The sequence below is a fragment of the Drosophila novamexicana genome, unplaced genomic scaffold (assembly GCF_003285875.2).
Source record: "Drosophila novamexicana strain 15010-1031.04,08,12 unplaced genomic scaffold, DnovRS2.1 tig00000932-arrow-arrow-pilon, whole genome shotgun sequence".
Taxonomy (NCBI): domain Eukaryota; kingdom Metazoa; phylum Arthropoda; class Insecta; order Diptera; family Drosophilidae; genus Drosophila; species Drosophila novamexicana.
The window spans coordinates 1,380,702-1,403,357 of NW_020824832.1; the positions used below are offsets into that span (position 1 = coordinate 1,380,702).

General features: G+C 38.4%; 1 protein-coding gene across 1 annotated transcript in view; it reads right to left on the minus strand.

Moving 5' to 3' along the window:
* The window catches only part of LOC115765097 (protein sidekick), a 75,960-nt gene that overhangs the window by 26,726 nt on the left and 26,578 nt on the right, over positions 1-22,656 (minus strand). Inside the window, exons 2-3 of the mRNA XM_030708481.1 lie at positions 17,142-17,312; positions 3,136-3,312 (exon numbers count right to left, since the gene is read on the minus strand). Coding sequence (XP_030564341.1) covers positions 3,136-3,312; positions 17,142-17,312 — 348 coding nt within the window. The remainder of the gene's footprint in view (positions 1-3,135; positions 3,313-17,141; positions 17,313-22,656) is intronic.

Consider the following 22,656-nt stretch of genomic DNA (forward strand, 5'->3'; position numbering starts at 1 on the left):
TCAGCTTCTTGGTTGGTGTGCCCGAAAAGAAGGTCACCAGCTTGTCAAGAGCTCGATTTATTAGGTTCAAGCAGTTGGGTAATGTGTGCACACACACACACACACACACACTCACACATATATATGCACACACTCACATATGAACCACAGCTCAAGTGTCGCTCAGACTCTTTCTCGGTCTCCCACTGTGGGTGTGCGTGTTTCTCTGTGTGTGTGTTTGTCACACTTACTGCTCTCTAATTGAACGTTACTTGCTCTGTGACCCTATTGCCACAATGCTGGCCCCTGTTGTTGCTGCTGTTGTTGTAATTAAGTTCGCATTAAAGAAAAATTAGCAGCTATATATGTATGTACACAAGCCAAGTCGATATTGTTGTTGCCGCTGTGACAGGCTTTTGATTAGCAAACCTGCCCCCAATTGCCAGCTTGAAGTCCCTGTGCCACCCACCACATGCCGAGTTGAAAGTTGACACTTTTGCTGCACTTGACGACTCTTCAACCGGAGTCGGCTAAGGCCCTGAAGCTGCCCCTTGTCCATGATTGGATCCGATTACGGCGCAATCTAATTGCTCTTAAGTACTTTACCATTGCGAAAATGTATCTAAAATTAATTAACAGCTTCTAAATGATGTTGGCTTAATAAGCAATTAGGTTTCATTAGCTACAAATTGTTACAACAACAATTCTGCTGCGGTTGCTTTTATCAACAAATATTGTTTCACAAATTACTTTTAAAAAATTGTAGCATAAGTTCGGGAGCGCAAAGCTGAGTTTCTATTTTGTTTGTATTCAAATCATGTTTGTTTTCATCATCCGCCAGAAAGTGCGTTTCATAACTAAGGAACACTGGAACGCCGAAATCTTTAAGCTAGTAAGAAACACAGGAACGGAACGCTTAAATAAAACTGTGAAAGTAAACAATTTCAATATATTACATTTATACATGTTCTTAGCTTTCTTTAGTTTTTCCAGACTTATTCGTACGCTGGAGTTAAAAAAGAGGTGGAAATATTTAAGGAACACTGGAATTGAACATTTGCTTGAACAAAATCTTGAAAGTAAGCAATTTCGATCCCATACTTTTATACAAATTCCTATTAAGTTAAGATACCGTTTGTCCAGACTTAATTGTACGTTGGAATGAAACATAGGTAAAAATGTATATGCCAATCACCTATTAGCCACATTCACATGTCTGTTCTGTAAGTAAGCAACACTGGAATGAAACCTATGGAACTAATCGGTTGGTTATGTGGAAAATATTTACAGAATTTCTAAGTAGTGCATTGAAGTGGGCTACGGCACAAGTTCGTGTACAAGTTTGAAGTCTTCTTGGGATTTTGAGTGCAGCTCAAAAGTGTGGAAAATGTGTGCTGGAAATTTTATTAAAGTATTAAAAAGTTCGTCTTCAGCTTAGATGCCTCTCAAGGTTCACAGTTTTTCTTTTGGCTTTTAAGGTAAATACGTTAAAAGTTTATCATTTAGACAGAGCTATAATTTGCCCCGCATATAAGTAGGAATGCCCTTAATCAACGTGTGTGTTTTTGGTTATTTTTTTTTGTCTGTCATTTGACGCCTACTCGTAATTATATATAAAAATGTCAAATTTTTTAATAAGCATGCACGCTAGCATAATATTTTGCCACAACATATAATTAATAGTTAGGTGTTTTCCTTTTGTCTAAGGATGCCATTTAAATACAGCTGGTATGACATAACTATGAGCTTAGCTAATTGTTGCCCGTAGCTATTTATAAATATTCAATCGATTCAGCTGTGGTCATGTGTAGTTGCATGATTGTGGACAAAGCGATAGGAGGGCTCTGCTTAATGCCAGCTTATCTAACTGATTTACCTAACGCTGCACAGATCCGGTTTTCGCTTTTTTGTTCACAGAGAAAATAGCTTAACAATTATATGAATATATTTATTCGAGCTATAAATTGTTGTACAAAGACCTTTTGATGACAGTACCCATTGAAATTGAATGGAAAAGGATAGCAGAGCTTTGCACAGCAACAGGCATATAACGCATATATGTATGTACATACATAGGTACGATAAAACATACGTGAACAAGTGGAAGCCAATAGAGAACATTGGAATAAAACTATCACTGGGATCAAACGCCTTAAAGTATAATATAAAATACTGCGTCTTGGACGAGATTTCAGCTAACTTTTACTTTCATTAAGACCTAAGTTATAGCTGGAATACAACATACGTAAATATCTTTAAACCAATAAGAAACACTGGAATAAATCCTTATATCTCAGAGACTATAATAGACTTAAGTATAGGACGAAGGTCTGTCTTATTGCTGCGCAGGTAAAGTTGTTTTCAAATCATCTACAGCTCTGTCCGTTTCTACACAATTGATATATATCTATTTTCAGTTTAGGGTCCCTGACCATATCTCGAAAATTATGTTTCATTGTTATTTAGATTCAAACATATTTCACACCCTAAAAATTAAAGAAAAAAGTTATTTTACGATTGTATGTAGCTCAGAAAGTAGTCATAACGATCGGACTATAAACATCGATCATAGTGTGAGAACAGAGTTAGCACGAAACACAGTTTGCGTGCGAGTGTGAGCGTGTGCAAAGAAGGAAGAAGTTCGTATTCAAGTTGAGTATCTTCCAGTTAGTCAGCCAATTTAATTGTTCTATTATTAATGCTTTAATGAGCGCGTTGAGCCTTTAGACGCGGGCAAGATGATTTTCAATTAACGGCATTTGAAGCCTTTGAGCCCATACATTGGCGGCATCAAAAGCGACAAAGCCATTGGCCAAGCGGCTTACAATGCGCAGTTTGTGTGTGTGTGGGAGTGCCTGATATGGGAATTAGGTCCGAAATATGCCAATGTATAATACAGAGATAGTTAGTTACAATAATTTTCACACACAGTGACCAGCCGGCTAATTAAAATGGCTTAGCGCTTAGGCTTAGGCTTAGGCTTAGGCTTAGCGAAGATGGAACTTTGTTTTGGGAAACAAAGACATACGATAACTGGCCAAATAATATACCCCGACAGAAGCAGCTAATGTAAATATAAATAGCAACTCACACCCACAACCCGCACTCCCAGGTCTGGTTGTGCGTGTGTGTATGTGTGGGTCTGTGTGTACTTACAGGCAACAACAACGTCGCTCTTTTCACTGAAAATCGAACCAGCCTCGTTCCTGGCAATGCACTGATAGCTGCCGGCATCCTCGCGCTTGGTGATGTGAATGCGATAAAATTGACTGGATGAATAATCGGCAACGGGTATTCCATCCTTGAGCCAGCGATATGTGGGCTGTGGCGAACCTGTGAACAAAGTTCAAGCAAAGCGCATAAGTAAATGTATGTAAGTGCTTGTACATGTGTGTGTGTGTGTGTGTATGTGTGATTGTATGTGTATGTGAGGAGAAGTGCTGCTGCAGGAGCTGCTGCTAGGAGCAGCTGCAGGCGCCGTAGTCAAAGCTACAGTTGGGGGCAACATAGATAGTTGCCACAGCATGTGGCAAGCGGGCGGGGCCATGTGGTAACAGCAGCAATTCGCGTTCGTATTGTTGCATAATGAACATGTTTTTCAAACCCATATCTCTCCGACTTCTGGTTCTTCTTCTTTTTTTTCTTTTTTTTTGCGATTAAATCTTATGCTGGCCACGCCCGGCGCAAAAGAGGATATTACTTATAGTTTTCGGTCAGTGTGTGCGTGCTTCTGTGTGTGTGTCAACTCGTTGACTATTTGTTTGAGCTTCCGTTGCCTATCGAGAGACCCGCAGCAGCAGCAGCAGGAGCAGCATTTTGCAAGGCTGCAAGCAACGGCCACTGGCTGGAACATGTCCGTACGGACCACACTCTGCAGCAACTCGATTTGGCACACAATTTAGCCAAATGCGATCGGTGCCGGCAGCTAAATAAACGACTTTTACTGTATTGTTGCAGCGACATTTTTGATACCGATTTGCCGACGAGCATTTAATTTAAAGTTGATTTATATGCGGCAAAGTGTTGCAAAGTTCCTGTTGCTCGCTACGGAATGAAATTCCAATTGCAATTTCTAAACAAAAATTGCATGCGGCCGTTGGCTGTGTGTTGGCTTCATCGGTTGGTCCAACAGTTGCCAGTTGCCAGTTGCCCGCTGCCCGTTTGATGATGCCAGCTAAATTAAGCTTTAAATAAAATATTCGCTTCAACTTGAACTATAATATGCTCATTCCACAGCCAACCCGACTGATATCTAAACGCAAAATGTCGGCTGCCCGACGGCATGCAACAGGATGAGTCCAGTTACTCTGCCAGCTGCAACTACAAGTGCTGCTGCTGCTCTTTTAAACAGCCAAAAGTCGTTAGGCAGTGGAACAGGCTCTGCATTTAGTTCCGATTCGAAATCAGACGTACAGGCCGCAGGCCACACATTTTAGAGAGCCAAGCGCGAAGCAAACACAAGTTTAGCAAGTAATCCCATAGATTATGTAAAACACGCCGATCAACGACTTGCTAATGCCCTTTAAACAGGCGTGCTGTGTGCATTAAAAATAAATTAAAAACTTTTTAATTGAGCTGTTTGTGCAACACAGAATCTATTTCAAGCAACTTTTCAACTATATCAAACATGTTTGGTGTTTAATTAAAGCACATTTCAAACAGATTTCGGATATACATATAAACACTTGCATATATATACTTTATATACTTTATGCATTATACCTTAAGCTAGTACGCGCTTAATTGTTGTTGTAGCTGTTTTAATTATGCTTCTGGCTTATTTCTTTCCTTTAATATATCATTATCTTTACAATATAATTTTCTTAAAAACTGATAGTTTATTGAATCGCTTCTTAAGTCCTTTTAAGAAGTTTGCCACGGCAACTTTTACCTTCGGCTGGCCACTAACAAAAACATGTTGTCTTGGGCATGTTTCGAGTGGCAATTTAATTTGGTAGACTCTTGATTTATGTATAATATTGAGTTAAAATAATTAGTAGGCCTCCAAACACCCTCCCTTACATGTTTTAGCCCAAAGTTGCTGCCTGATTTGAGGCAAAACAAATAAAAATATAAATAATAATAATAATAATAGTATATTGTGCATTAAACGATTCTGCATCTATATAATACACAATTATTATCATTTCACAATTATGTTCCAATATTATTTTCAATTTCGACTCCTAAATGGTAAGATTTACAATCTCATAGGCTTTTCCTACTAGAGCATAAATAAGGACTATCATAAAAAACACTTTTAGCCACATTAAAAGAAAGCAATTTTCCACATCAGATATACATAAGCATACAAGTCTAAATTCGACAAATATCTATGATTTCAAATAACGGTGGGTTGCAACACACGTTCTTGCTAAGAGCGTTGCCAGATGGGTAAAAGCATAAAAATAAATCGAGTAAAAACGAAGTGTGCCAATACTTTTATTTAAATAATTTAATAAAATTACTGATATTTTTTTGTTACAAAACTTTAACTGATTTTTGTTGAAAACTAACTGGTTTATACAGGATAAATAATTTGGATGGATATTTGTTACCACAAACGGTCGCAAAATGCGTACAAAGTAGATGCTTGCTGTGCCAATACTTTTGTGTGTGTCTGTATATACATACATATGGTCTCCTACAGGAACTAGCTAGTCTAATCGAATTTTATTTATTGATAATCTTAATATATTTGAATTCAATTGAATTTTCTTAATTACTTCTTGTGATCATAATAAGAAATCACAATCTAGACATAAAAATAGAAATCTAGATATAATATATATTATATAAATATTTATTGCTGGTTTTAACGACATTTCCCTTTTTAAATCTTTTTTTAGCTTTATTCAGTTTATTAAAAACAGTTTCCATTTAATCTATATTTTTCCGATAGATTTCGACTGCACATTGGCATTATATTTATTATTTACCTATTATTATATTTATTAAATGTTTCTTGTGGTCATCGTAAAAATTCTTAAAAACTTTAGAAATCTGGATACAATATATAGATATATATTATTAAAAGTTATATGTGGATACTTCCTCATTTTATAGAAGGATGTAGGCGCGCTTGCTTCAAACGAAGGGAATGAATTGTTCAGTTAGGCGCTAACTTTGCCATCTGAATTTACTTGAATGCTATTGCACATATTTGTAATATGTTATTTTATAAATTTTCCTCAGCACGTCTTTAGTCTAGATTGTGATTTTTTAAAATGTTATTGCCCAACTTTGGATAAAAGACTGTTTTATCGGCACGGACAGGTCAATTGCGAATAAGGAATATATCGGCACGTGAAATGCGACTTAAGTCGGCAATTTACCTATTTAATACATCGAGCTTTTTAGCTATCTATCGCTAAGATCTAAAATTTTCTCAGTTCAGTATTTACAAACATGTCAACCTTTGTTGTCTCCAAATTATTTAAACAGCTATTAATATTGCACAAAAATCAATATATACTCAGCCAAGAATATATTACAGGGTATATACTTTAAAAGCAGTAGCAGCAGAAAGAGAGAGAGATAGAAAGGGAGCAATAGAGATATCTAGAGAAAACGTGGCCAATGGCAATGCAATTGCATTTAGTTGGCAGCAGACTAAATCGAATTGGGCAGAGACAGCCAAAGCTGAAATGCTAGACGTAAAAGAGCCAAAAACAGTGTAGTCCGTAAGAGTCGAGCCAGTGCCAAAAAAAAGAAGAGAAATAATAATAAAGGAAAAGTAAAACGCAGAAGGGAGAGAACGCAAAAAGGGAAAAAGTTCCTTCAAGTGTTGGCCGGCATAAAAAGTTGGCCGGCAAGCGCTGGCCAAAGTCTATTTGGGCATTTGGGCAATGACGCTGCTATAAAATTACAATTTGGGGAATTCTAAGGCAAATATACACACAGCACAATTGCAGCACACATACTGACACCCGGCACACACACGTACGCACACAGGCGCACTTAGTGCTCGCTTTGGTCAACAGCAGGAGCAGCAGAAGGCTCAATGAAAAAGAAGCAGCAGCCGGACTCAGACGCAAAAGTAAATGCACTGAGCAAAACAAAAAGAAAAAAAAAGAAATAGCATTCTCCAGCGATATGTGTTAGCGTTAAATCGAAGTGAAAGCCTCAATAAGCTGAGCAGCCAACAACACACACACTCACACACTCAAACACACACAAACATACTCAAAAGCATACGCACACCCAGTGAGTGGCCTCGGAGCCCAGTTCGTATCCCTGCCTTCAAAGCCTTGTCGAAGCAGGGACCATTCAAACATACAAGAGTGTGTCAGTGTGTGTGTGTGTGGCACAAATGAGTTTTTAATAACTAAACTGACAAATCCTTTAAGCCTAAGCCATTCCCAAGTCAAAGTCCGGAGTGTGAGCAAAATCAACGATTGAAACGTATTGTAACTCGTTTCATTTTCAGGCACCTTAGGGAAGTGGCAAATTGAACCACATACATTAATGCGTGCGATTATCAGGATAATTCATGCAATTTGAGCACGACCATATCGTTATTTCATTCCATTAAAATCTAGTTCCAAATTTTTCGAACGGGCAGAAAAAGGAGAAGCTTAGAGCTCATTCTTTGGATAAAATATATTTGAAGTCGTGGACATATCCATTTCCGCTTGGCTCTATGCATTGCAAGGAACAAGTTTGTTTTTCGATAACTCTCCTCAAAATCGATAAGAGTTCCAAAATCGATAGCGTCACTTGCCTGTTATCGATTTATTTTGTTTTTTCATAAAATTTCAGTTAAAATGTTGAGAACAGACAGAAGATGGAGAAGCTCAGGTTTTATTGTATGGATAAAATCCGTATTGGTTTAACACTATGCATTGAAGGGACCAAGTTTGTTTTTCGATAACTCTCTACAAAATCGATAGCATTTCCAAAATTGATATTTATCGATATCGTCATATGCTTTTATCGATTAATATCGTTTTTTGAGCCGAAGAGTCGACAGACCTCGCATATGGGCTTTGCTTAACACTCACATTCATTAGTGTCGAATTCACATCGAAATCGAAGAAAATAAACGAACTTGTAAGACTTGTAAGCTAACTCTTCAGCGCATGCACGAGAGGTATTTCAGTTTGGGAAGCAGGTATCTTCTAGTCGGCTACAATGAAAGAACCTGCGCTTTTTGTTCTTTAGGCATCTAGGTACATAAATCCAATAATTATTAGGAGGTATATTAGGCGCCAATTCACTTGCTTAAAAAGTTGGCCCGTGATCATTTAAGTATTAAAGCTCGCTGCGATACATTTCAACTCTTTTGCAATAATTCGTTGAAGCGTATTGTGCAAATTTTGTGCGCTGTTTCGATGGGTTAGGACAGTTAGGTGACTCTCTTTCTCTCTCACTCAGTTTGGCAAAGGCTGTAAATGAAATTCGTTTTCGCACTCAGTGAATCAATCGCTCAATCAATCAATCGTTCAATCAGTCAATGTCTAAGCAAGCGACTGCATATAAATAAATTCAATAAACTGGCGACGCCACGCAACAAATTGCATTTGCACGCTTCTATCTACTGCATGTGCTCCGTGTATGTGCGTGTGTGTGTATGTGTGTGTGCGTAGTTAATGTGTGGAATGGTGTACGTGTGTGTGTGTGTCTGTGTGTCTGTGTGTGTGTATGTGTGTGTGTGTGTGTGTGTGTGTACACCTCATCCTGTTTAGCTGTTGCTGCTATTACTCAGTACTTGGCTCGCACAAATGGCGGAAATTGTTTGATTTGTTGCTGCCTTTTTGAAAAGCTCCAGAGTTGTCAAGTTGCTGTCTTATGATGGCTCGAAACTGGTCTATAAACTCGACTCCCTGCCACAAGAGCTGATGCTGCGGATTCATAACCTTAGCAGAAGGACATCAAATGTTTTGTCACAAATTGACAAGGGTCCTGATGACATACAGCCGAGCTTGATAATCTTCCTCTAATGTCTCAGTTTGTCAATAGAAAGCACTAGTGTACTTGCAGCTGCTTTTGCTGTTGTTGGGGTTAAGGTTGTCGCAGTCGTTGGTGGTTTTTATTCATGTGTCCTCATCGATCTCTGACTATTGTCTGTCTTACTTATAACTGGGATTTGTTGACGTGGAAATCTGGAAATACCCTGTACTACCATGCAAATGCATAAGAGTTATATGAGACACTTTGGGGAAAACACAGAGATAAGGCGTTCAACTGTCTATACATTTTTTTCTAACTGATCGACTGATTACTTTTTGGCAAACTCCAGTCTTCTGTAGAATATTGGCAAAATAGGGGGCTGTTTAAGACTTGAAGCGAATAACTTAACCTGAGCCAAACCAACCAATAGCCATGAGTATGCATATTTACTTGTAATACATAATAAACAGGACATATCTCTACATCTGTTGCTCTTTTTATATGAAGAAATCTCTATCTTACTTTTTCCCTTCATAACCAAGGAAGGAAGAAAGTCTTAAAACAGCTAAAAATTATCTTAAATTTAAGCATATACTCTACTAATATATAAATATATATGGTTTGTACTAAATATATGGACTAAATATATTAGGCAATATTAGACCTTAAAATAGGTCTATTGCTGTCCAAATTATGGGCAATAATTGGCCTAAAATAGGGTCTATCTATCTATATCATAATCATAGACACATGTACAGGGCATGTGCTTGTCGTGCATGCCCGATTACTTCTGCATGGAGCGCATCATTTGCATTACAGGGCATATGCGAATCGCACAAACTGTTTCTAGCATTTTTATTTGTTATTTTATGGTTTTGGGTGCTTTTCTTGTTGCACCTTTTTATTTGGCCTTTCTGTCGCACCAGTCTAGCCTGTGTGTGTGTGTGTGTGTGTGTCTGTGTGTCTGTACTGCTGCAACTCTGTGGCAAATGTTTGCTAAATTATGCACAGTGCAATGCGCCGACGCCGATGCCGTTCTTTGAGGGAGCAGCAGCAAAAGGCAAAAGCAGCCGCCAAGGGGACATCTGCCAAGTGTTTGCATAGATACAAACATAGGTGAAAGTGTAAGTGTGTGTGTGTGTGTGTGTGTTTGTGTGTTATTGTTGTTGTTGCATTTGCACTCGAATTTACGTAAACTTAAAAAAAACTAGAGTGCTCAAGTCATGAATGATTGACTACGTAGATACTCTTCTTTACTCAGACCCGTACTATTTTAAATGTATTCTTGAGTAACTTCGGTGTTTAAGGTCCGATCTGTATACAAATTTCAGTGCATATGACACCCAACTGTGTTGTGGCCTTTTAAAATGACTTGTGCTGTCAATTTGGAGGCAAATTTGAAGAGGTATATAAAATGATTGTGAATTTGATAGGAGCTACAAGGATATCGAAGCCTATATACAACATGTTGGTACTTATAGCTCTTATAAACTCTAACAACCTATTTATCAAAAAAGAAGCCTTGCTTTTTCAATCTGTGAGACGCACGCAGCTTAAGAACTCGGCTATTGTTGTTGCTCACAAATATCTATATATGCCGGAGGAAGCAGGAGCTGCCTGTTGCATACAGCTGCACAAAAGTAGAATACCCCTTTAATCAATGGGCACAGGGTATAAAAAGTGCCTAAAAGGCTTTTCACAGCACGTTCATCTGGTGCTGCTTGCGACGCTTCGCTTCGCTGGGCTGTGTTTTCCTTTGCATCTGTTCGCCTTTGCCTCGTCATGTTGCAGTTGTTTTCTCAGGTTTGGGACGGCCAGGCAGCACATTTCACTTTTATGCATTTATATTGTTTACACATTCGTGTATCTTCGTTTTATGCTCTTATTCGCTTATCAATCATTCTTAGTTTGTCTCTGCTTTAACCACAACAAAACAGTTGGTCAGGCAGGTAGCTCTCAAGAAATCTGTGCAGCTCCTCATCAAGACGTGCTACACGTGAGACAGCAATTGCTGAAGGTGGGGAAAGAGACGGGCAGGCCCAGTAGAAACACCATTTGGCAAAAACCTGTAAGTGTGTCAACTGTGCAGCTTACATGGCGGAAGAAGGGGGAAGGCTGTAGAGAGGCGATTGCTGCAAAAGGGCCATAAAGAAAACCGCAAACAGTAACAAAATTGCACGTCAATCCAAAAAAAAAGGGGGAAACACAGACCCGTAGATAAGCGAAATTAAAAATGAGCCACGATCCAGCACAATCTCATCCACCTCGCGCAGAGAGCCTGTCTTTCTCTGTCTCTCTCTCTCTCTCTCTCTCTCTCTCTCTCTCTCTCTCTCTCTCTCTCTCTCTCTCTCTCTCTCTCTCTCTCTCTCTCTCTCTCTCTCTCTCTCTCTCTCTCTCTCTCTCTCTCTCTCTCTCTCTCTCTCTCTCTCCCTCTTTACCTCTTATGTGTGCCTCTTAATACATTGTTGCATAATAAGTTTAGGCAATGTTTGCTTTACGCAACAACACATATTCAATAGAAATTACAACTAAATAAAAATCAAGCTCAAAGAACCGAACCATTAACAATTGTTGCAATTCAGGTAAAAAAAAAACAGTTGAATATTTTTTCCCATCACTTTAAATCAAAATAAGGCTCAACGAATGTCCAAATTGTATACCATACAAAAAAAAAACCTTTAATCAAACCAAAAAGCGGAACCAAATCGTTTTTTCTTCAAAAACTGCAAATCCAGGCCGGAGCTAAAAAGCCAAGATCATGAATGTGAAAAAGCATGTTTATGTACAAAACCCAAAAAAAAGGGAGTTGGTTTGTGCCATGAACTAAACTACTAATAAAAGTTGTTTTTAAGAGGGTTATTCGTTGTTTGGGGGTTTTGTATAATCACAAGGGAAACAAGAGGCTCTAGCCGGAAGTTCCCGATTAGGGGATACCCTGAACCCTGTTCTACCAACATCAAATGCTGTGCGCGCCACGAACTCGTTTGCCTAAGCAGTAATAAAATAGATCACAAAAAATCCATTTGCAATGGAGGATAGAGAATTATTGCCGGATAGAGAATTATTCTAATTATTATCATTGCACATTGACAATGTGTAATAAGATTTGTTAATTGTATTTTCTCAGCTAGTAAATAAATAAGTATGGTAACGATCTATTAAGCAAGAACAGTTTTTGGCCTATTGCTTGTTTAGTGTTATGAGTACCTGTCCGACGATTTACAGCCACCCACTACAATTGCTGCCCATATATATTCATGTAAAATACTTTTTTTCACTTTGAATACTCTGTTGAATAGATGGAAAGGGGGTTTATGGGTTTGCGTTTAGCATGGAAATGTATGAGTTTTACTTTTGCATGTATAAGATAAAGGGTTTAAGAGTGGACACATATACTTTATCAGATAAATTGGACGCCTACTTCGGGACGGCTGGCAAGTCGCGAGAGTCCAATTCTTCAACAGATTTAATAAATTCCATATAGATTGAAGGATATTTGCCTTGAAGATCAAGCAAAAAAATCTAGAAAACAAAATCTTAAACTGTTCGTCACCTTTTTCACGCTTTAAACAGAGTATTGTCCAATCGGCTGGATGTGTTCCTACTGTTTCTTTTTTTTTTTTTTTGTTTATCCTGTATCTTGACAGCAACAATACAGGCCTTAAACAACAGCCGGGAAATAGTACTAGCGCGAAAACAACAGGAATAACAATAAAAACAGGCACAAAAAACGCGAAGCCGCATTGTGAGCTTAAGAAAAAACCTTATGGAACAAACAGCGGCAAACACACAAAAACAATACAATTTTTGTTCGCTTAGTAATGCTTCTTGCTGCTTTGTTTTTTTTCTTCTTCTTGTTATTTATATATTTTGTTGTTGTTGTTAGTTTTGCGTGTTGACGCTTAAGATGAGAGGGATGTGGGAAAGCGGGCGCAAAACTCAAGACCCAAAAACGCCAGCTCCAAAAGTGGGTGTATGCCACACACGTGTGTGTGTTTTCTTCATCTTTTGTCTCTCGCCTGGCTGCTGGAACGCCCAGCGAGCCGCCCATTTGCTGCCATGCTCGAACTTCTCAACGTTAGGTAGTGGCACTCGGCAACGGCAACGGCTTTGTAGCCATAAAAGAGTCTTTGTTGCAAGTGAATGCGCAACATTTAAAACGCAGGCGGCTACGTGGCGGCATCTGGCTCAGCTCGGCTCACTCGTGCACACTTCTCCCTCGGCTTTATTTTTGTTGGCTAGAAAACAATTCAACACACATTTTGCAAGGCTTTATGCTTATGACACAGCTAAGGTACGAGTGCTGCCACCGGGAAGTACTTTCAGCACTAGCAGCTCGCTACACTCGCTGGTGGCTTGCTGGCATATTAGTTACATGCCCCCCTCCCCTTTACCCCTTTCAGTTTGTCGTAGATAATCGTGATTAACAGTTTTTACCTGTTTACCAAATCTGCTAACCGCAGTTTATCGCGCCATTTCGCCAGATGGCGCCACAAAACAACAACAACTAGAACAACAGCAGAACAATCGCTTCTTCTTTCTGCCCTCTAAATCTCTTCGCATTCATTTGATAATAGTTCCGCAGCATCAAAATTCTGTGGGGTAACTTAAGTCGGCGCCTGAGAGTATGCTATACGTTTGTCGGCCTATTCCTGTTTACGATTTCAGCAATTACGCTTTACCAGAGTTTGTTGAGTTGAGTTTATAGGCTTTCTTTTGCAATTTTGATAGTACCTAGACTAGAGTCTGTAGCGAGAAGCGTTGTCTATATACCCATAATCTATACATGAGTACGAAAGCCTGCCTGATTATCGATAAAATTTTAGCTGTGTTGAAGATTAAGCTCCACAAGAAAGTACTACTTTATTTGACGTACGCCTCAGTCATAACGGCATCTACAGGATATATATTTAAACTCTGATGTTTTGAGCACTTATCGAACTCTTCTAACTGGAGTCTTCCAAGAAGGCATACTTGAATATTTTATCATTTTCTAATCATGTACTTTAATGTTTTTAAACCAAGTTCTGAATTCCGGTTTTGCCTATTATATGTATCATGAGCACGCAGCATATCAAATTTGTAACTATTGACAAATTGTCAGCAAACTTTGCTATGAATTATAGATGTGCACGCCCTTGTATATAGAACCATTTGAGAATTATAAGCAATAAAAATAAAAGCTAGCAAAATCAAAATAACCTATTTAAATGGAAAGCGTTTCGCATAAACATATCTGCGAACTTACTTAAAACTGGGAATTAAAAACAAAAGCTTATAGCCAAATATTCAGAGAAACTCAAATGAATTAAATTGCAAAAGGGTATCTTATAGTCAGCCATAAACCACAAAAAATACATTGTTTTAGTTTTGTTCTTGTTATTTTTATTTTCTGGTTTTTATTGTCATGAGCAGAAACGTTACAAAGCCACAAAACTTGCATTTCGTAGAGTGCCAAATGAAAAAGTGGCTGGTAAAAAATACAAAAAAGTAGTAAAGTAAAAATATAAAATAAAAAGAGAGAAGTAAGTTTAGAAGCGGGAAGAAGCTGCAATGCCTATGCACACACGCACACATATAAGTATTATACGCGTGCACATCCGTGTGCATCCGCAAGCTCTCGCAAGTATCTATCTATCTGTATCTATGCTTGCGCGTGTGTGTTCATGTATCTGTGTGTTGACAATTGAAAGCGCCAAAGTGACTGAGTGCGTGAAGCGCCGCAGCCATTGGCAATGCTTGTCGCGGCATGTGTGACACCAGCAGCAACAACAATTGCAACAGCAACAGCAACAACAGAACAGAAAGAACAGCAACACCAAAGAGCAGCTAAAAAGATATGCATGTTTTGTTTTTACAGTTTGTTTATCTGTTGATTTCTATACTCTTGCAGAGGGAATTCGAATTTTTCAACGAAATGTTTAACGCATAGAAGTAGATATCGCCGTACCTTATAGACCATATATATTCTTGATCAGCATCAATAGCTGAGTCCACGCTCATTTCGCTCAGTTCGTCTGCCTGTTTCTACACAAAGAATTTTCTCAACTTTGTTTTTGCTATTAGCATTCAAACTTCTCTTAAGTTCGTCTTTCTTTTCCAGGCTGTATATATAGGTCGGGATCGACCGGATCGGATAACTATGGGTCCTAGGAACAATCGCTTAAGATTTATGTTCTTGATGAACAAACATGCTCTACCATGTTCCTCACATATTAGTCACATCCTACAGACTATTATATGATGATATAAAACAGCTGCATAGGAAGAATCGATTGGTAAGTCAGTTAATGCATCTGCAACCCTCTCTTCAAACGAACCTTCACCAAAATCAGCGACTACGCGCTTCACTAGTTTGCTCACATATCTGGCAATCTTTAAGCCACGTGTCTACAAGTATGTTCAATCTTCGGCGTGCCGATTTTTTCTATTTTTTTTTTTTTTTTTTTTTTTTTGCTTTCGGTTTCCACATTTTTGCCTTTGGCCATTTTTCAGCATGCGCAAAGTGCAGCGCTCTTCACGGCCTTCACTTACACATATATACCCTATAACCCAAACACAACGAGCCTCTAGACTACATTCATGTATGCATGTATGCTGTGTGTGTGTGTGTCTGTGTGGGTAGTTATCTATGCAGATACACAACTGAAACTGCTCAAATGGGCCGACTATCAAAGGCCAATCACTTAGGGCCACAGGCAACCCGCCAGATTGTTGGATCAACGTTTGCATTGACGTGTTTCGAATGTTTTGAATAAATGTTACGTAGAATCGAACCCCATTGCAATACGTCAAAAATAGTAACCAATCAGCTTAATACATGTTTTGCTTAAAAACGTTGTACTAGATTTAAGCGTGCTTTCTATTAGATACGGAGAAATTTCACACGTCCGAGATACGAAAACATCGTTCAGCTGCACTAGATATATTAGATATCTGAACAAAGTACAAGTAGTTAAAAAAGCGCAAATATTAAATATAATTCATCAATAGTATTTAAAATGTAAATAACAAAGATACAAAAGTATCTGCAGAAGAGTAGAGTTAAGCATATCGAGACAAACAGATATTGATGAACTATAAGGAAACAACAGTATCTAGAAAGATACAAAAGTATACGGAGCAAATTCCTCAAATACAAGGACACAAAAGTATTGACAAAACAAAAATATTTGTAAGATACAAAAATATCTTACAGATAAAAACTGCTGCCGGTAAATAAAAGGATATCCAACTGCTCCACTTTGAAAATGATTAAATATTTCGATAAAATTTGAAGGCTTACCGAGGCCGAGTGGGCAGCCCGCAATTCGAGTTAACCTTCAGAGCATTTTTGGGAAAATGAAGTTGCCAAATGGCACACACACAGATGCAAAGGTATGCACTCGGGTCAAAAGGCCTTTTTGGCTCATCAATGAACCAATATGCATTAATTCTTAAATATTTCACGGCTAATTGTGCGAATCCTGTGGCTATAAGGCACAAAGGCAATATCACACTTTTACACAAGCACGCGCAGGAACAGGGACAAACTGTTGCCACAAGGACATCAGGGCTCGAAATTGTCTTGAGGGCTCTTACAGGACTCCGGCCTGAACACAAACAGCAAACGGCAAAAGCGGATGACAAGGACGAGACCGAGCCCGAGTCCCAAGTCCGAGCTGCCAGCAGCCGGCTCATAACCATTTTTTATTTTGGGACGAAACAATATGTAACCGATACTTGGAAATGTCAGACGCAGAAGGCTTAACCCACAGTCGAGCAACACCTGAGTGTCTGTGTGTGCTTGTGTGTGTGTGTGTTGTGTATGGTTGCGGCTGTGGGTGGGCGTGTGCACGCCCTTAAGTGCCCCCTATTTGCTGTTGTGCGGCCCATAGCAAAACGGCTCTGAGGATTATGCCGCTCTTTCGGGGGCTTCCCAAACGTTGGAAACCTCATAAAAGTTATTGTTTTTCTACTTCATTATCTTTCAAAAGCAAAAGGCGTCCGCTCATCCAAAACACACAACCCCCCCCCCCCCCCTACACTCCCCGCCCTCCCACAGACACACAATGGAAAAGCTGGGTAAAAAAAAAAATGTCTTTTCGTTTATGGTTTTATTTTACATGACACTTGCCGCAATGCCCATTCGCTCGCGCACGAGATCCTTAAGCTGCACACTGTCAGACATTTTGAAGGACAAGTGTAATGTTTAGACGCGCTCCACGCCCAAGTCGGCTCCATGTCCGAGGCTTAAGTTTCGAACTAACTTATTGTTGGCTTCAACTTACCCAGCGCATGACACTGTAAAATCTTCGTGCGTCCTTCGCTAACAATAGATCCCGATGACGACGGATGCGTTGTAAAACGCGGTGCCTGTTGCTGCTGGTGCGATTGTCCTGCTTGAGCTCCGAGTTGTTGTTGTTGCTGCTGCTGCTGTTGTTGTTGTTGGGGAATGGCATCTGCAAGAGAATAGTTGATGATGAGCATTTTGTTCAAGTTCTCAATGTAAACAAATTCCCAGAGCGTGGGCGTTTAGTGTCGCGCACGAGCATGGCCATGCATCGGCCATGTTCAAGGATTCTGGCGAGTGCATTTTAATTAGACGAGTTACTTTTACTAAATTTGCCAGTTGCTGCAGCCAGGCAACAATTAGGCAGCTGACTTAATTGCATTTTCGTCAAGGCATTTGTCAAGGTTGACGCCAGAACTGTTTGAGAATTTTAAGCGCATTTAATGCTAAAAGTTGCCATAGCCATCAATTTGTTTGTGTTTGTCATTCGCACACTGAATATATTTGTTGGTGCATGCTAAGACAAACTCAAATATATTTAAAATTCACACCCATGAGTAATTAAATGTGCATATTGTGTTTTTTTTTTTTTTTTCGAAGTGCGAGTAGCAATTAAATGTTTTAATACGCCTCGATACTCAGCACTTTTCTTATTATTTTTAGCTAAGGTTTTGTTCAACTCTGCAAGTCAATTGAATATGGTTATTTATTTTATTTATTACATTCTGTCAGACTTTAAACAATAAGTAAACTTTAGAAGGGAAAAACAATGGCATTATATGTTTTCAATGATGGGTTGAAGTTCAGCGTGCGAGCAAACAGTAGGAAAGGTTCAGAGGATGACTTCTGCGCAAATTGTAAATTGTTGAATTGATTAAAATTCTTACAGCTTACAAGCGTGAATATACACGCCTGTGTGTGTAGATTGTTAAATATAAAATTATTATTGAAAATATAGCGTAAAAGCTAATAACACAAAACCTGTTGAAGGGATGTGAGGGACAGAACTTAAGCATATATATATATTTCAAATTCACACCCATGAGTAAATAAAAGTGCATATATTGCTTTTTCTTTTCAAGTGCGAGTAGCAATGAAATGTTTAAATACGCCTCGATACTCAGCACTCTTCTTATTATTTTAGCTCGAGTTTTGTATATGTATATGGTATATATATGATATAATATTTATATAACTCTTCGGACTGACTGACTGACTGCCTGATTAATGGTTTGACTGAATAACTTACGGACTGACTGACTGAATAACTGACCGTTGATGCCAACTAATGGTTCTTGGTTCGACGAACTTTAAACGTATTTTCGGATAAAAGTGGAGTTCATACCGACTAGTATAACACAAATGTCTTTAGATAAAACAAGAATGTTCCGAATCGCGTCAAAATGATTTTAAAAAGCCAAAATTAATGGCTCGTAGCAAGTTTAAAATGACATTTGGAAAACTAGTTCAAACAAAAAACCAATAGCTTTGACAACCATTTTGAATGTCATATGAAACATATTTAAAAATAATTTGATCCAAAAGCAAGCACAAATCGGAATAAAGATAAATGTGAATTTTAAATATAATGGCATACGCAGAAAATGAATTATAAGTAATGCTGAGCTACATTACACAAATGTATTATTAAAAAAAAAATAAAGCTGAAAATGTTTTTACATTATTGCTACTTTTGCGTGCATGTGTAAGTTGGAACAAATATCTCAATTTCATTTGCACACACAAATTATGAAAATACAGGGTAAAGAAATGTGCATGTTTTTGTTGCATTTATTACTGTTGTGGTTGCACTTTGCTGTTGTTTTTGTGCATTCCAATAGACAAAGGCGACTTGTTCGAAATGCAATATGTCTATGGAAATATAAAATTGTAGTTTTAATAAATAATAAAAACCTTCGCATATTCTTTCATTGCAACAATGCAGCAGAACAAATTTAAAAAAAATAAATAACACACACAATTTTATTTTATTGGATTCAGAAACAAGTCCCCGCCCTCGTATCACCTTCCCAGCACTAGCTCCCGAAAAAAAAAAAGAAAAGCTCCGGGCAGTAACTTGCGCCGTGCCGTAATAAATCCAATAAATCCAAGTGACAACGACGACAACAACAACAACATTAACAACAACAACAGCAACAACAATAAACAGAAAAGTCTAACAGAAGTGCTGGTTGGCTTCGGATTGTGCTGCTTTTATAAACATTTTTGCTGGTTGGGCTGACCCATTTTTTAGGGATTATAAATTCATTTTCAACGCAAAACATGCAAATATATTTTCACATTTGGGCACACACACACACACACACTCAGCACAGTCAAAAGTAACAAACGCCCGTTACAGAGCATGGTTATTGATAACCACGCAAGTAATTTGTTTATTTTTTCGCTCTATCAACAAAAACAACTGCAACAACAGCAACAGCGACAACAAGAGCAGCAACAACAACAACAACAGCAACAGACATCAGCAGCGACAGAGTGTTGCATCGTATTCATAGAAAGCATATCCTTTGAAATGCTAAAAAGCACAGCGGCAAATGACAAAATGCATTGAAAATGTAAGTACCAAAGATTGTCAATGGCTTAAAATGACTAGAAAAAAATTGATTTAATTAAAATCTAGCACTTGATTTGGTACAAATTTGAATACTATATCTTCTAGGAAACATATCTTTATTATGACAAGCAACAAGCAAAAATTCAATGATCTCCGAGATACAAATGTATCTGCTTCACACAAAAGTAAAACAAAGTATACATATATCTTTCTGTAAGATTCGCAAGTATATGTACAATGCAAGGATCTCCAAAATACATGTATCTACTGCACAAATAAGTAAAAATAACAAAAATATGACCAACATTTATCTGTAAGATCCAAAAGTAATTGTACGATGCGAAGATATCCAAGATGCAAATTATCTGCTGCACACAAAAATAAAAATAAAACAAAGACTTCAAGATATCTGTGAGTTTCCAAAATATTCTAGCTATAAAGAATAGTCGTAATGATATGCAGGAATATCTTTTAAATATCTGTCCTAAAAACTCAAAACATCTATGAGTTACAAAAGTTATCTGGACGATACAAGACCTTCGGCAATATTTCTGAGGAACTTTCCTGTTGCAAAACAACATTTAATAGAATATTACTGGCTCCGACTACACCTCAAATGAATGTTAAACTAAATCATGATACACATGTTCATAGATGCACTATAAATAGTTAACACGATTTTAGTTTTTACAATTACTAAGCAAGGCAAGCAGACAATAAGAGCGCTCGACTGAAAGATACCCTGTGTTCTTATAAACTTCGGTCTCCATTGCCCGATCTTAATGAAATGTTCAGGGTTTAATAAGGCATTCAAAAGTGTTTATATACGAAAGCACAAGGCTTTGCTCTATGTAAAATTTGTGAGATTTCATGTTTAGTTTTAGTTCAGACTGATAAAGGATAGAATAAAATATTCTGGATCTGTGTATACTATGCGAAAATAAATCACATATTTTCTTGTTTATAAGTATATATTTATCTTTCTATCGGAAAAACAAATTTTGTCGATGTTATCGGTCTTTCGATATGTAATCGATGTCGACATGAGTTATCGATTTTCATCAATACGAGCATGGATTTTAATCCATACGAATTACTGGTTAAAGATTCAAGCTATCGATCTTTAGCGATACAAGTTATCGGCTTTAATAAATGCCAGTAATCGATTCTTATCGAAGCAATTTATCGATTTTAATCAATACAACTTATTGATTATCTGTAACTTAATTTGCGTCTTCAATAAGAGCTCAAGTGTCCAGCTTTATATAGTTTTACAGACCGAAAGACAGACAAACAGGGCTAGATCGACTCGGCTGTTAATGCTGAACAAGAATAAATATACTTATACTATATATACACCTAAGGATATACTATATATACATCTGCCCCTTTCTGCCTCTTACATATATTTGCACAAAAACATTTTACTTTACAAACCGTTTTCAATGTGTACAGGGTATTAAAAATTGTATTTTAAATATTTTTATAGCCTTATTGCAAGCCCTAAAGAAAAACTGCAGCGTACAATGTTGTGGCAATTAACAATTTAGTAGTGCTGAAAATCGCATTGGGCCAGCGAAAAAAATAAAAATAAAAGAGACGCACACATATGGCAAACATATGTTCGGTCGATTGGAACAGTCAAAGGCGGAGGCGGCTTTACGCTTGGCTGATTACCTGGGGCCCGATTATAGCTCTCTTATTGTTGGCAAGTGCCATTGGCAATATAGAACTCTACTGGCTGTGGTCTTGTTACGCCTGACAAGAGAGAGCTATTCACTGTCGTTGCCATGTTGATGATGATGGTGTTGATGATGACGATGACAAGGACTTAAGTGTTGCTGTTGTGGGGGAGGGGCGCACAATTTGCACCTGCCTAACACACGCACGCACATAGGCTGCAGCCGCACAAGCAGGCGTTAAATTGCCAATGTGTCCGGCACGCTTTTGACAAACGCTACGGCTTGTAGTATGCATACACACATGCAACAAACCCAAAACCCAGCCCGCACGCTACCCACTCTCACCCTCTCTCGCCTAAAACTTTGGCCGCCTGGCTTGCTTTGAGTTTGCGGTTTTGCGCATGCGCAGCGGCCACGCACACATTTTGAATGGCTTCTCGCCCTGAGAGACATTTGATATGTGGCATGTTACAAGCACATGTATAACATGTAGATATGTGTCTCTTTATATACATATATATCAAGCTTGTAGCTTGTTCTTGTTGTCAAGTCTCCATATGCAAAATGTTGCTATTTTTGGTGATGCGCTCAATTTACAGCACTGTGTCACACATACAAAAGGCGCAGCAAGGACTTGCCACAGGAAACTGTGTCGGGCATTATCAGCCCGCCCGCACGCACACTCGATTGTCGTCCCGTTGAGCTTTTGTTGAAATTCGTTTGTTTAATGTAAACGATGCCTGCCTCATCTGCATTGCCACTTACAAGTGGCACAAAATTTCAAGCCGCAGGCTCAAATGGGGCAAGACTGCAACTTCCTTGCGGCATTCGTCGGCATCTGATGTTAATGATAAAACATTTACACACGCACACACCCAAACACTCACACACATATGTGTGGCAGCTGCAATGAAATGCGATACGTTTTACATCGTCTCCCTGTTTTTTTTTCTGCTTTATTTTTTGTTAGTTTAAAGTGGTTTTGAGCTACAGCAAAATGGGCAACGGGAACGTTTTGGCGTAAATGCATTTCGTTGCAGTTGGCTACAGTTTGTCACAGTTGCTGCTGCGGCTGCCGTTGACTACGTTGTGGCAAGAAAGTCATCTCTCCCACACACACACACACACACACACACACACACACACACTGACACACATGTTGCACAGTTTTGCCACATCCAATCGTTTAGTCTCGCTTTCTATCTTTGCGGACGGGAACAGTCCTCTGCGCGTATATGTATATATATATTTAT